This window comes from Schistocerca piceifrons, chromosome 1 (genome assembly GCF_021461385.2).
Source record: "Schistocerca piceifrons isolate TAMUIC-IGC-003096 chromosome 1, iqSchPice1.1, whole genome shotgun sequence".
Classification (NCBI taxonomy): domain Eukaryota; kingdom Metazoa; phylum Arthropoda; class Insecta; order Orthoptera; family Acrididae; genus Schistocerca; species Schistocerca piceifrons.
In genome coordinates this window covers 157,715,731-157,730,174 of record NC_060138.1, presented here as the reverse complement: position 1 = coordinate 157,730,174, position 14,444 = coordinate 157,715,731, and the positions used below count along the sequence as shown (strand labels likewise).

General features: G+C 43.3%; 1 protein-coding gene across 1 annotated transcript in view; it reads left to right on the top strand.

Moving 5' to 3' along the window:
* LOC124793457 (trypsin-1-like) overlaps window positions 1-7,120 on the top strand; it is a 65,200-nt gene extending 58,080 nt beyond the window's left edge. The window contains exon 7 of the mRNA XM_047258025.1: window positions 6,977-7,120. Coding sequence (XP_047113981.1) covers window positions 6,977-7,120 — 144 coding nt within the window. The remainder of the gene's footprint in view (window positions 1-6,976) is intronic.
* Window positions 7,121-14,444: the final 7,324 nt, after the last annotated feature.

Genomic DNA, 14,444 nt, shown 5'->3' with positions numbered 1-14,444 from the left:
AGATGCACTTTCTGTATCTAATGTTAAAAATCTGTTAAATGTTAAAATTAATTGAGAACGTTCTTGTTGTACATTATTTGATGTAATTGAAACAAACAAATTCTGAAAAAAGTCATGTCTAGTAAAAAAGTACAACTGAATAAATAAATAATCTGCAACTGAAATATTTTGGTCAGATTTAGAAGAGAGAGCACTAGTTATTAATTCAACCAGAAAAGTTTCCGTTAATGTTGATACCCTACTTAATGGGAGTACATTGTTGAACCAGGTAATTGAAGACCAGTGCATTCAAAGATATGTGCTGGGTTGGACTACAAAAAAATAGTAATAATTTCTGGGGTGGACCTAAAAAAACATGGTAATCCTAGTAGGATGGCCTACATGACTTGCCTGCTTGGCACTGTCATGATATGTATACTGTTAGCTATAGGACACGGACGGCCAAGAATTCGACACATATGCGGAGCTCTTGCACACGTGCGGAAATCTGTCGACTGAGTGCACATTCGACCCCCCCCCCCCCTCCCCCCATCGCCACCCGTCCTCCATCACACCATGCTGTCTGAGCAGGAGAAGAGAAAGAAGAAATAAGGGGGAAATTGGAACTCTCTGCATGGCTCATGGCTATGTAATCGCGGAAGGAACATTGAATGCACTGCATGTGGCTTTGTTTCATATTTCTCAATAACACATATCGGGAACAAAACATATTTTCATTACTACTCAATCACTTTTGGTGCACTTAAGACAGAATACATATACACACAGCTATATATTGGATACATATGCTATAAAATGTCGGAATATGGACGGATGCAGACAATATCGCAGGTTTTCGTCACTCAGTAATCGCGACTTATTTAGTTTCATTATCGGAAAAAGCTTTTCACGCACAAATGTTGATCGAAACTTGGTATCGCGTTTGCAACTTCAGTATGGAGAGAATGGAGACAATGGAAATCCTCCCAGGGAAACCAAAGTAGAGCTCCTGGACAGTTTTAACGTAAAACAGTTTGTCTTTTAAACAGGAATCAGACTGCCAATATATCAGTTCCATCTGCACAAGCACCGGGGTATTCTCAACTGAAACAGCAAACGGCCTTAAAAACAGCTCAAAAACAGATGTAAATTTGGCGGTGTCCTCGAAACGTTTAGAAGACTGTTTTGTAAGTCTTTCAATGCCACAATGAATTCTTAAACATTCTCGTTTCTTCAGCTACAGTTAGCTAAGTGAAGTGGACAGTGTTTTTTGTCAGAAGTTGTTCCTTCCACAATTCGATTTTCTTTTTATACGCATCCCCATAAAATCAGAAAGAAGTTCTTCTCATCTTGCAACGTCCTACTTGTCCGCCCCTGGTAGCTGAGTGGTCAGCGCGACGGAATGTCATAACTAACGTCCCGGGTTCGATTCCCGGCTGGGTCGGAGGTTTTGTCCGCTCAGGCACTGGGTGTTGTGTTGTCCTTATCATCATCATTTCATCCCCGTCGACACACAAGTCGCCGACGTGGCGTCAACTCGAAACACTTGCACCAGGCGAACGGTCTACCCGACGGGAGGCCCTAGCCACACGGCATTTCATTTCAACGTCCTACTGTGGGCAGTGTTTAGGAAACAACCATTTGATGTGCGAGGTCTATAATCAGTTCCAGACGTACTGCACTGAAGCGCCAGAGAAACTGGTATAGGAATGCGTATTCAAACACAGAAGTATGTAAACAGGCAGAATACGGCGCTGCCGTCGCCAACATCTATACAAGAAAACAAGTGTTCAAATGGTTCAAATGGCTCTGAGCACTATGGGACTCAACTGCTGAGGTCATTAGTCCCCTAGAACTTAGAACTAGTTAAACCTAACTAACCTAAGGACATCACAAACATCCATGCCCGAGGCAGGATTCGAACCTGCGACCGTAGCGGTCTTGCGGTTCCAGACTGCAGCGCCTTTAACCGCACGGCCACTTCGGCCGGCGAAAACAAGTGTCTGGAGCAGTTGTTAGATCGGTTACTGCTGCTACATTGGCAGGTTATCAAGATTTAAGTGAGTTTGAACGTGGTGTTATAGTCGTCGTAAGAGCGATGGAACACAGCATCTCCGAGGTAGCGGTGAAGTGGGGATTTACCCGTTCGACCATTTCACGATTGTACCGTGAGTACCAGAAATCCGGTAAAACATCAAATCCCCGACATCACTGCAGCCACAAGAAGATCCTGAGACAAACGGGACCAACGACGACTGAGAAGAATCTTTCAGCGTGACAGAAGTGCAACCCTTCCGCAAATTGCTGCAGATTTCAGTGCTGGGCCATCAGTAAGTGTAAGAGTGCGAACCATGCAACGAAACATCATCGATATGGGCTTTCGGAGCCGAAGACCAACTCGTGTACCCTCGTTGATGTAGAGGTATGGTGACAACCTCATGAATCGATGGACCCTGCATGTCAGCAGGAAACTGTTCAAGCTGTCGGAGGCTCTGTAATGGTGTGGGCTGTGTGCAGTTGAAATGATATGGGACCCCTGATAAGTCCAGATATGATTCTGACAGGTGACACGTGCGTAAGCATCCTGTCGGAACACCTCCATTGGTTAATTACATTCGTGATGAATAGAAGCTGCCAAGCAGAAAGTTTGTAACAGATTTCTCTATTCATTGAGAACAGAAGGAAATAACAAGTGTCACCAAATGAAATTCGTAGAATACCGCCCGAGACAAATGTCCATTTTGCATTCCAATGGACTTGGGCAATTCCAGCATGATCAACACCACACACATCCAGAATTGCTACAAATTGGCTCCGGGAACACACTTATGAGTTATAACACTTCCGCTAGCCACCAAATTCTCAGACATGAACATTATTGAGCATATCTGCGGTGTCTAGCTATGTGCTGTTGAGATGACATCTCTACCCCCCTCGTACTCTTACGGTTTTATGGACAACTCTGCAGGATTTATTGTGTCAGTTCCCTCCTGGACTACTTCAGATATTAGTCCAGTCCATGCCACGTCGTGTTTCGGCACTTCTGCGTGCTCGCGGGGGCCCTACACGATATTAAGCAGGTGTATCATTTTCTTTGGCTCTTCAATGTAGTTTTCGTTCCTTTATTTTTGCTTTCAAGAATTCGGCGACGGTCTCGATTCGAAAAATCGCTTGTGGCATCCTCCTTGACTTAACCAAGGTTCTTAGCAGTAATATATTATAATGTCTCTTTACTCTTCATTCAGTTCCATTACAACTGTTGCAACTGATGGTATGATAATGTGTCTCATTTCTTAAAATTTGCTATTCTTACGACTAATTTCATGACGTGCTTCGTGCCTGCAAATTTGGCACAAAATGCTTGTAGATGTACAAAACAAAGAATTCCTTACAAATCGTCTGTCGAGCGTCATAACTTTTTCTCTTTCATTGTTAACTAAATCTTTAATTTCTTTCTGCATAGTGCTGCAATGCCGTTCTACAGCAGATTACCTGTACTGAAGATTACGTGACTACACAATAAGTATGGAGAATTCTCATCCTTCTGTTCTGTGATACCTATTAATTTTGTGCCGATAGATCGGTAGACTGCCTCCTTTTGCGCAAATAGCCACTGGACCTCTGAACTTCCTTAATTACACGAACGAATATCGAAGGATAAACAATGTTATCATCACGATTCTGCTGAACTGAAGAAAGTCGTGCTGACTGAAGAATGCCATACCAGATGCCGGAAGAAGCAACGTCGGATCACACTGCTAAACGAAATGTCCTGCAGTACAGAGCAGTTCCGAGAAGGACCAAGCAAAGCTGAGATGCACAGAGTGCTACTGTGAAAGACCGAGCCTCGGAGCGCACACGTACAGCGCATTGCGCGGGTGTACATTTTTGCACTCCGTGAGTAATTCTGCTGCAACATTTGTCTCGGGCGGTATTCTACGAAATTCATTTGGTGTCACTTCTTATTTCCTTCTGTTATCAATGAACAGAGAAATCTGTTACAAGCTTTCAGCTTGGCAGCTTCTATTCATCACGAACGTAATTAACCATCAGTAATGGACAAGAAACATTTCTCTCAAGAAACCACCTTAGCAGTACCATGACTTGTTTGGCAACATTCCCCTCCTAGCACTTCCAGCTGCCAGAACTTACCCAGAAATGATCATCCACCAATAAGTGTCTCACGAATATCACTCATAAATTTTCTAATTTCACAAAAATGCGGAAGAACTTTCATCTGTATTTGGATGAGATACAGCTGTTTGGTTGTCTTCAGCCATCTGAAGAATTCTTGGAGAAGATCCCTGGAGTGAGGCCAGATGTAGGGTGGTAAAGGAAGTAGAAGAGGAAAATGAAACAGTTCAGTATTCTAGTAAAGTTTACTTTCGTTGACAATGGCTGCTAAAGCTTAGCGTCAATTTGTGCTCTTACAATCTGCTGCAAAATGGTTCCAATGGCTCTGAGCACTATGGGACTTAACATCTGAGGTCATCCGTGCCCTATAACTTAGAACTACTTAAACCTAACTAACCTAAGGACATCACACACATCCATGCCCGAGGCAGGATTTGAACCTGCGGCCGTAGCTGTCGCGCGGTTCCAGACTGCAGCGCCTAGAACCGCTTGGCCGCTGCTGTTGGCCTTCAATCTGCTGCAGTTACAGACGTATGCGTTATAGTCAGTGTTAATTTCTTGTTTATTCATCTCATCGAACGAGAGGACACTGAGGTAAGACACTGGACTACTATTCGTAAAAAGAGATTGAAACTCGTATCGAACAAACCAGATTTTTTTTCTGTGACCTACCTAAACAGCTTAAAGCGAATACGGGAATGGTCCCCATCCTTGTCGAGAATGTGACCCGCCTGTATCGACCTCTTCACAGAGGAGACATTAAGCCCCAATCTCCTTTGTATGTAGTATTTACGAACACTCTGTGTGAATTTCGCTAATGAACGCTAATGTAGATAGACAAGCCAGTCCGAATTCTAGTGTGGAACGAAGTTTCACCGTCGCTGTTTGGTTTGTGAGAGAGATAAGTTCCTTATTGGCAGACGGTTGGCAGTACTCATATAAGTCAAAACCTCTGCGCAATGTTTCATGGTGCGAAATTTTATGGTGATGGTCAATCCGTCGGACGAAGATGTTAAGACACTGCAGCCCCATTGCTTCCGAAGACAAAGGATTCAAGCGGCACTGCTTAACATCTCTACTTTCACTCTGAGCTTCATCAACAACATATACCACGCTACTTTTTAAATCTGCACATCACAATGACTACGACGGATCAGTTACATACAAAATATCCTCCATGCAGATCGCCGAAATGACAGAATGTACAGGGTGTTTCAAAAATGACCAGGTATATTTGAAACGGCAATAAAAACTAAACGAGCAGCGATAGAAATACACCGTTTGTTGCAATATGCTTGGGACAACAGTACATTTTCAGGCAGACAAACTTTCGAAATTACAGTAGTTACAATTTTCAACAACAGATGGCGCTGCGGTCTGGGAAACTCTATAGTACGATATTTTCCACATATCCACCATGCGTAGCAATAATATGGCGTAGTCTCTGAATGAAATTACCCGAAACCTTTGACAACGTGTCTGGCGGAATGGCTTCACATGCAGATGAGATGTACTGCTTCAGCTGTTCAATTGTTTCTGGATTCTGGCGGTACACCTGGTCTTTCAAGTGTCCCCACAGAAAGAAGTCACAGGGGTTCATGTCTGGCGAATAGGGAGGCCAATCCACGCCGCCTCCTGTATGTTTCGGATAGCCCAAAGCTATCACACGATCATCGAAATATTCATTCAGGAAATTAAAGACATCGGCCGTGCGATGTGGCCGGGCACCATCTTGCATAAACCACGAGGTGTTCGCAGTGTCGTCTAAGGCAGTTTGTACCGCCACAAATTCACGAAGAATGTCCAGATAGCGTGATGCAGTAATCGTTTCGGATCTGAAAAATGGGCCAATGATTCCTTTGGAAGAAATGGCGGCCCAGACCAGTACTTTTTGAGGATGCAGGGACGATGAGACTGCAACATGGGGCTTTTCGGTTCCCCATATGCGCCAGTTCTGTTTATTGACGAAGCCGTCCAGGTAAAAATAAGCTTCGTCAGTAAACCAAATGCTGCCTACATGCATATCGCCGTCATCAATCCTGTGCACTATATCGTTAGCGAATGTCTCTCGTGCAGCAATGGTAGCGGCGCTGAGGGGTTGCCGCGTTTGAATTTTGTATGGATAGAGGTGTAAACTCTGGCGCATGAGACGATACGTGGACGTTGGCGTCATTTGGACCGCAGCTGCAACACGGCGAACGGAAACCCGAGGCCGCTGTTCGATCACCTGCTGCACTAGCTGCGCGTTGCCCTCTGTGGTTGCCATACACGGTCGCCCTACCTTTCCAGCACGTTCATCCGTCACGTTCCCAGTCCGTTGAAATTTTTCAAACAGATCCTTTATTGTATCGCTTTTCGGTCCTTTGGTTACATTAAACCTCCGTTGAAAACTTCGTCTTGTTGCAACAACACTTTGTTCTAGGCGGTGGAATTCCAACAACAGAAAAATCCTCTGTTCTAAGGAATAAACCATGTTGTCTACAGCACACTTGCACGTTGTGAACAGCACACGCTTACAGCAGAAAGACGACGTACAGAATGGCGCACCCACAGACTGCGTTGTCTTCTATATCTTTCACATCACTTGCAGCGCCATCTGTTGTTGAAAATTGTAACTACTGTAATTTCGAAAGTTTGTCCGCCTGAAAATGTACTGTTGTCCCAAGCATACTGCAACAAACGGTGTATTTCTATCGCTGCTCGTTTAGTTTTTATTACCGTTTCAAATATACCGGTCATTTTTGAAACACCCTGTATTTTTCATTTATAATTTCAGCTAGGCCGAGCACCCTGAAAAGGGGTCTTTGAACATCAAGCTGCCGATCACAGTTAACGACTTACGGTGAAAACGCCTGTGTTGCAGGGAGACTCCGGCGGGCCGCTGGCCCAGGACGGCACAGTGATAGGGATCGTGTCCTGGGGTCTGATGCCGTGCGGCTCAGAGGGCGCGCCAACCGTCTTCACCAGGGTCTCTGCCTACGAAGACTTCATCAGTCAGTACCTTTAATTCAGCGGCGCTGCAGCTGTTATCAGTTTCAGTGACATAATAAATTGATCTTAAGAGCAAAATACAATTTCCTTTTATTCATTCTGTTTCACATTCTGCTTATTACTAGACTGGTACACAGATGGCCATTAGAATTGCAACGTTATAAACGCGACATGCAACAAATCTCAAATTAGCGTGAAGTGTGCTACACGTCTGATGATGATTAGCACAGCTGTGAAAAGCAGGCAGGAGTTCAAATGGTTCAAATGGCTCTGAGCACTATGGGACTCAACCTCTGAGGTCATTAGTCCCCTAGAACTTGGAACTAGTTAAACCTAACTAACCTAAGGACATCACACTCATCCATGCCCGAGGCAGGATTCGAACCTGCCACCGTAGCGGTCTCGCGGTTCCAGACTGCAGCGCCTAGAAGCGCACGGCCAATTAGGCCGGCGCAGGCAGGAGTAACACCATCAACATTCTGTACATAAAGAATGACTGCACAGCGGGATAGTCAGTTGGAAATAGCACTTGAATGTAGTTTGTTTGTGGGGAGATCGGGTAATGCCTCTTGTGAAAAGGAGAAACGATCATTGGCACGTGTTGGCATTCGACAGCAGCAAGGTCGTGGCCTAACGAGAATATGTTTATCATTCCCGGATATTGGTGCTCGGGTTGATCGGGACTCCACAGCTGTCATGCAACTATGGAATCTATGATATGAAGAGGGCCATACTCAATGCCATGCAGGATCTCAAAGGTCCCCACGATCAGAGAAATCAGACGCATTGTTCACTTGGCCTCGCAAATTTGTACAGCTACAACACGTTCCTTGAGTCAGGTAATGGACTTCTTAGGAACAAGACAAGTAAGTACTCAAGGGCAGTGCGACGACGTCTGGAGCAGTGCCGACTGTCAGCACGGCGTCCCTCGCTGCAGCTTTCGTTGATGTGGCAGCTGTGAGAAACGCGGCGACAGTGGTGTGCCCAATCACCGCACTGGACACAGCAATGGCACTGTGTGGTCTCTATAAAAGATTTTCCGTTTTACGTCTAGCATCACAGCGAGCGTATCAATCTGTGGAGGCTCCAAGAAGAGTGAACAATGAGGTCGTCATTGTCATAAGCACCAAGCTCCTGGTGTGGCCATACACAACACAATCGACTCTCGTTTGCATAGCTGTAAACGTGTACAGCAGGCGTTACAGGTTTGTTGTGTTAAGACTGGTGACCGTGCTCTGTCTTCTAGGCGTACGTGACATCACGTTTCAAAAAGATAACGTAAGACGGCATGTTGCCCATGCTGTCCTATAATTGACAGTAGGTCTGGTCAGCACGTTTTCCAGATCTCTCACTCGTTACAAACATCTGCTCACGGGTTTCTGAGAAACTGGCACACCACCACCTACCACCACTTCTATTGAATAAATGGAGTATGTAACCATATCTGTCATCCACGTTCACTTTAATTGGACATCCAACCGATAAAAACAATTGTTGCTGCCAAAGGAGACAACTACGTGTACTAAATTTCGCTCCCTGTGTAACCCCAGATCACCTAAAAATTTAGTCAAGTTTTCTTCTTACTATAGTGTTTATGCACAAAACAGAAAATTTCGGTATTTGCTATCATTCCCGGGGTCGACATATTAATGCCTACAGTGTGCATTCTGGGGACTTTCGATTTTTACTTCGTTCGCTGGGCAATCTTATTTTCCCCCCTGTCAGTTGCATGTGTGACAGTAATCATTTAGGCATTTAAATTTGACGGCTTTAGATGTGGAGGTAGCCATTTCGAATCCTGGTAGAGAAAGAAATTTTAATCACAAGAATTTAGCAGGTAAGAAGAGTTGAAGTTGCTATCATGCACTTTCCAACCAGTACTTGCAGATTAATCAAACCAAAATTATTTTCGCTTAGAAAACAGAGCTCCTTTCAACTTATCTTCGATTGTGTAGCATAATATGGAGCATCATGACGCAGGTTCACAAATGTAACATTACTTTTGAATAAAATGCTAACACAAGTTGGACTTCCCTTTTTATTATAAAACAGCTGGTTTTTACCATGTGGCCAATTTCCAGTGGCATATGTTAGGTTTCATGAGAATTGTGCCGTGTTTACTCAGGGCACCTGACATATACCACTGGTTAATGGCCTTTAGGGCTGAAACAAATCATGATTTTCAAAATAAAAAAAAGATCCTGTAACAGGAGTTGACATTTTATTCAAGATCTTAGGAGTGAAACAGACTCCATTCTGACAGATTGATTTATGAGCCTTATATAAAACAAACACCCCCCTGTCACTTTCAAAGTCTGCCCCCTCTTCTATCCAGTCTCCCACTATCCCACCAGTTATCTTACCTAGAATTTAATTAGGTCTTAATTTATGATGCAGTCATCTTAATGACTGTAATGTATGACGCACTATCGAAACGTCTCTGCCTTTGTCTTTATGCCACTTTATCTTTATTACAATAATTTATGCACCAAAATGGCCAATGGATGCTTTTACAATATATGCTTATCTTAATTACTCTAATTTATGATCCACCTGACATTAATTATTATAATTTATGAGCCAGTATCGCAATCTAAGATTTTTCTCACCATAAAACAAAACTAGTTGTTCCAATTTCTGTGATACTGTAGGGGACTACCCCCACTGCTTTACCAGGCAAGCTAGCCATAGTTATCAGATGGACTTGGCATTTGTGCTCTGTATGTTGGTAAATTATGATCGTGAAGCATCAGCAGAGATCATTCACTGCTATCAGCCAGAATAAAAAGAAAAAACCGACTCATACATTTCAATGTAAGTATTATTAAACTTTTTCTCTCGTTGCTCATTATTATTATTATTCATTGCATATATGTGTACTTTCGTTTATTGTTATTTCTCCTTCAGCACAACTGCTTCCTGATGCAGTGGAGCAGAATATGCAACAACTGTTTGATTTTCCATTGCCCATACCACCATCATCATCACAGCAGCACACATACAGGTTACCTGATTTGTCAGAGCACTACACAAAGCTATTCAAGTTTCCAGTATCTATACCACTAATCAAGCTGCAGCAGCACGCTAATAGGCCATCTCATATATTGGAGCAGCAGGACATACAACAAATATTTTCACACTTCGAACTTCCGCTATAACCCACATTGATACTGCTTGTTGTGCCATTACCATGATGTAGGTCCCCTGATAAAGTAATGTTATTCTCTCTAAGGCATAAGCTGAATGTGAATGGTAGTTAAAGTGCGGTTGCAGGTATGTCCTTGGGTCATGAGCTTAATATGACAGTAATTTTTCAAAGCCCCGAATTTAGAGGCATGAAAGTTGCACTTTCAGACTCTGAATTATAAATTAGGTCAGAATTCAGCACAAATAACTGCAATATACAGTATTCAAATGCCTGTAGTGCTAATGGATTTTGTTACAATATGTCTTGGTGACTATTGAAAAACGTTTGTTTATTACCAGTTGAGTACCCCATGTTGCCCAGTTATATATTTATTCCAATTTTATTAGCCCATCACTTCCCTACCCCTCTCTCTGTCCCTCTCCTCCTCCCACATATCTGTGTTCATCTCCTCCTTACCTCTCTCTATCTCTCCACCTCCTCCTCCCACCCATTCTCTCTCAACGATAGAACCCCACCTCAAAACGATGCTGCTAGCTGTTACCCCTACAATATTCCTTCCTAGTTATTAAATGCTATGTGTACCAAGTATGGTTGAAGACGATCTAGGAGTTTAGAAGGGATCTTGTAACCGCAACTTGGCCCGAATATGGATCTGTCACGTACGTTAACTCATTTCATAGACATTGGTACACTTAATTCACTTGTATCTCTAGCGAATTTCGCTCTGCAGTTTTGTTTACACACAGCTTAGTGTTTGCCATCGCTTCTCCTGAACTATGTGTTGATCAATGATATAATTCTATATGTACACACATAAAAAAAAGTTTTGCGTCACCCTGGTTTCCAGAACTCCTGAAGATAGATGTTGACTGTGGATATTGTATCACAGACATAGTACCTTTGACTGTTCAGAGACGCCACTAAACCCGCCCAAATATGTAAACAACCACGCATGAGGAGCGCCTATTAGACGGAGGGGGTCCGACAGCTGATACGTTCCAGTCATTCCACCAGGAAGGAGGTACACGGCTCGTGTTGTCTATAGTTCAACCATGCCTCTATGGTCAATACCGTAGTTTGATCGCGTCCGCATTGTTACTTTGTGCCAGGAAGGGCTCTCAACAAGGGAAGTATCCAGGCGTCTCGGAGTGAACTAATGCGATATTGGTCGGCCATGAAGGAGATACAGAGACAGTAAGTGTCGACGACATTCCTAGCTCAGGAAGCCCAAGGTCTACTACTGCAGTGGATGATCGCTAGCTACGGATTATGGCTTCGAGGAACACTGACAGCAACGCCATCAGGTTGAATAATGCTCCACGTGCAGCCACAGGACATCGTGTTACGACTCAAATTGTACACAATAGGCTGCATAATGCGCAACTTCACTCTGGACGTCCGTGGCGAGGTCCATCTTTGCAGCCACAGCACCATGCAGCACAGTTCAGATGGGCCCAACAACATGCTGAATAGACCACTCAGGATTGTCATCACGTTCTCTTCACCGATGAGTATCTCATAAGGCTTCAACCAGACAATCGTCAGAGACGTGTTTGGAGGCAACCCTCTCAGGCTGAACGGCTTAGACACACTGTCCAGCGAGTGCAGCAAGATGGAGGTTCCCTGCTGTTTTGGCATTATGTGGGGCCGATGTACGCCACTGGTGGTCATGGAAGGCGCTGTAACGGCTGTACGATACGTGAATGCCATGCTCCGATCGATAGTGCAATCATATTGACAGGATATTGGCGAGGCATTCGTCTTCATGGATGACAGTTTGCGCCCCCATCGTGCACATCTTGTGAATGACTTCCTTCAGGATGCTGACATAGCTCGACTAGAGTGGCCAGACATGAGCCCTATCGAACATGCCTGGGATAGCTTGAAAAGGGCTGTTTATGGACGACATGCCACCATCACCCTGAGGGATCTACTACGAATCGCTGTTGAGAAGTTGGACGATCTGGACCAACAATGCCTTGATGAACTTGTGGATAGTGTGCCACGACGAATACGGGCATGCATCAATGCAAGAGAACGTGCTATTGGGTATCAGAGCTACCGGTGTGTACAGCAATCTGAACCACCACCCCTGAAGGTCTCGCTGTATGGTGGTACAACATGCAATGTGTGGTTCTCACGAGCAATAAAAGGGGTGGACATGATGTTTATGTTGATCTCTATTCCAATTTTCTGTACAGGTTCCGGAACTCTCGGAACCGAGGTGATGCAAACCTTTTTTGATGTGTGTATATTCAGAGATATGTGTGGGCACTGTCTGCAAAAAAGTAATACATTTAGAGGTCCTACATAATATGGCTGTTTTTCATGTAACTCAGTGTTCATGACGTTATATCTCCTGAAATATGTGTCACACAGTGATATAATTTTGCAGGTACATTCGCTGATATACGTAAGTACTGTCTGCGAAGTGTATCATGAATACAATTCGTAATAAAGAAGTAGTAAATTAAAACGTCACGCCTGATGTCGCAGTTTTACTGCATGAACAGGTAGCGAAAATATTTTGCCTTTCATAATTTTACTAGGATTGTCAGCGAAAATAGTTTCTGAAAGGTTTGAAGTTGTGTGTAAAGCTTGTTGCAAGTAACTAAGTGCTCTCATTCTCGAATACTGGACGAATAAATTCAGGTATTCTCGCGTCATGTAGTATACTCCTTCTTCGCTGTCACCCTGTTGATAGGTAGGTGGTTCTTATCCAGCAGCGGTTCTTTGCAGACAGTAAGTGATATGTGTACCAAATTTGGTTGAAATTGGTCCAGTGGTTCAGGAGGAGATATGTAACATATTTACATCCATTTTTATATGTATGGAATTATGTTCTATACTACAATGACCTGCTGTCTAGTTTACAGTAACAAGTCACAGAAATGATTATACAAATATGAAATGTTGTCCGTCATCAAGTACAAACATTTACTAGCATGAAACCTATATAGGATATTTTAACATAAAATTTGAAGGAAGATAATAAAATATACTAATTATAATAGCAGTATATGCTTGTAGAAACCAGTGGCACTCTAAGCACTCCTAAAGCTAAAGTAAAAACCATTCCTAAACAGCTATAGCAGACTTGCATTATCAAACTGAACTTCATAATACTCAAATTCAGTAGAGCCCATTGGGTCTGCTACTCTTCTATACATATACAATATACTACTATTGATATAGACCTACTACATTCTGTTACTAAGTTTCTACTGAAAAGAACTGCCCAAGAGCATTTAAAATGGACGACAATACCACGCAGTGCATTTACTTTCAAAAACTCGATGTGTGTGAGCTCAGCCACGTAGTGTGGGATTTATAAGTGTCTTGGGGGTTGGGGGGCAGTGTGTGCATTGATTTTCTAGAATGCATGACACATTCTTAAAAAGCTTACCTGTCATAACACATCAGAGGAAGTCTTTCCTGTTAATTTCAGTGCATGTTGTGCTTCAATATACAGTACATATGACTTGTGAACTTCTTCACTACCTCAAATTTCAACAGAATTATATGCATATTTGTATTTATTTGTGTAACTTACAGTATTACTGGGAGTAGGCGCTCCAGGCACAATGGCAGGTCATGCAAATTAGTGGGATATTCTACATCTGCGTCCACCCCCTACCAGCTTCAACACCCACATTTAGGATCTCGTCCTTTAGTCTGAGGATCTGACCTTTGGACAGCCACTGGAACACTCCCGAGGACAGAGTTTGGTGCATGGTCAAGATTGTTTACATGCTAGTAAAGTATGTACATCAAATTGTCAGGTGGCCTGTATGACCCAAACTCAGTCACAGATTTTTCGCCGTGGCCTACCACTGGACATACCAGATAAGTCTCCCATGACCCCACATTAAAAAAGAAAGCTACATATTAGCATTTGTTGACAGCTTGAGATTGATACATGTCTTTTTCACATTGTGTTCCATGAAAACCATGGCAAAGTGAAACAGAAAGCTACACCCAGAATGTATGTCCTCAGAATTTCTCAAAAACGTCTGTGAGTATATACATGTCTGTCCCCACTTACAGTTTAGCATAACTCTCTAAATCAGCAACATTGACTCCTGCCAGGCATTCACCACATGCTTATCCTCTGCATACATTATGGCATTGCCTGTGAGTTTGCTGGTGAATGCTGTTATACTGTGCTTGTGGCTTTGTGGAGTCTTTCCAT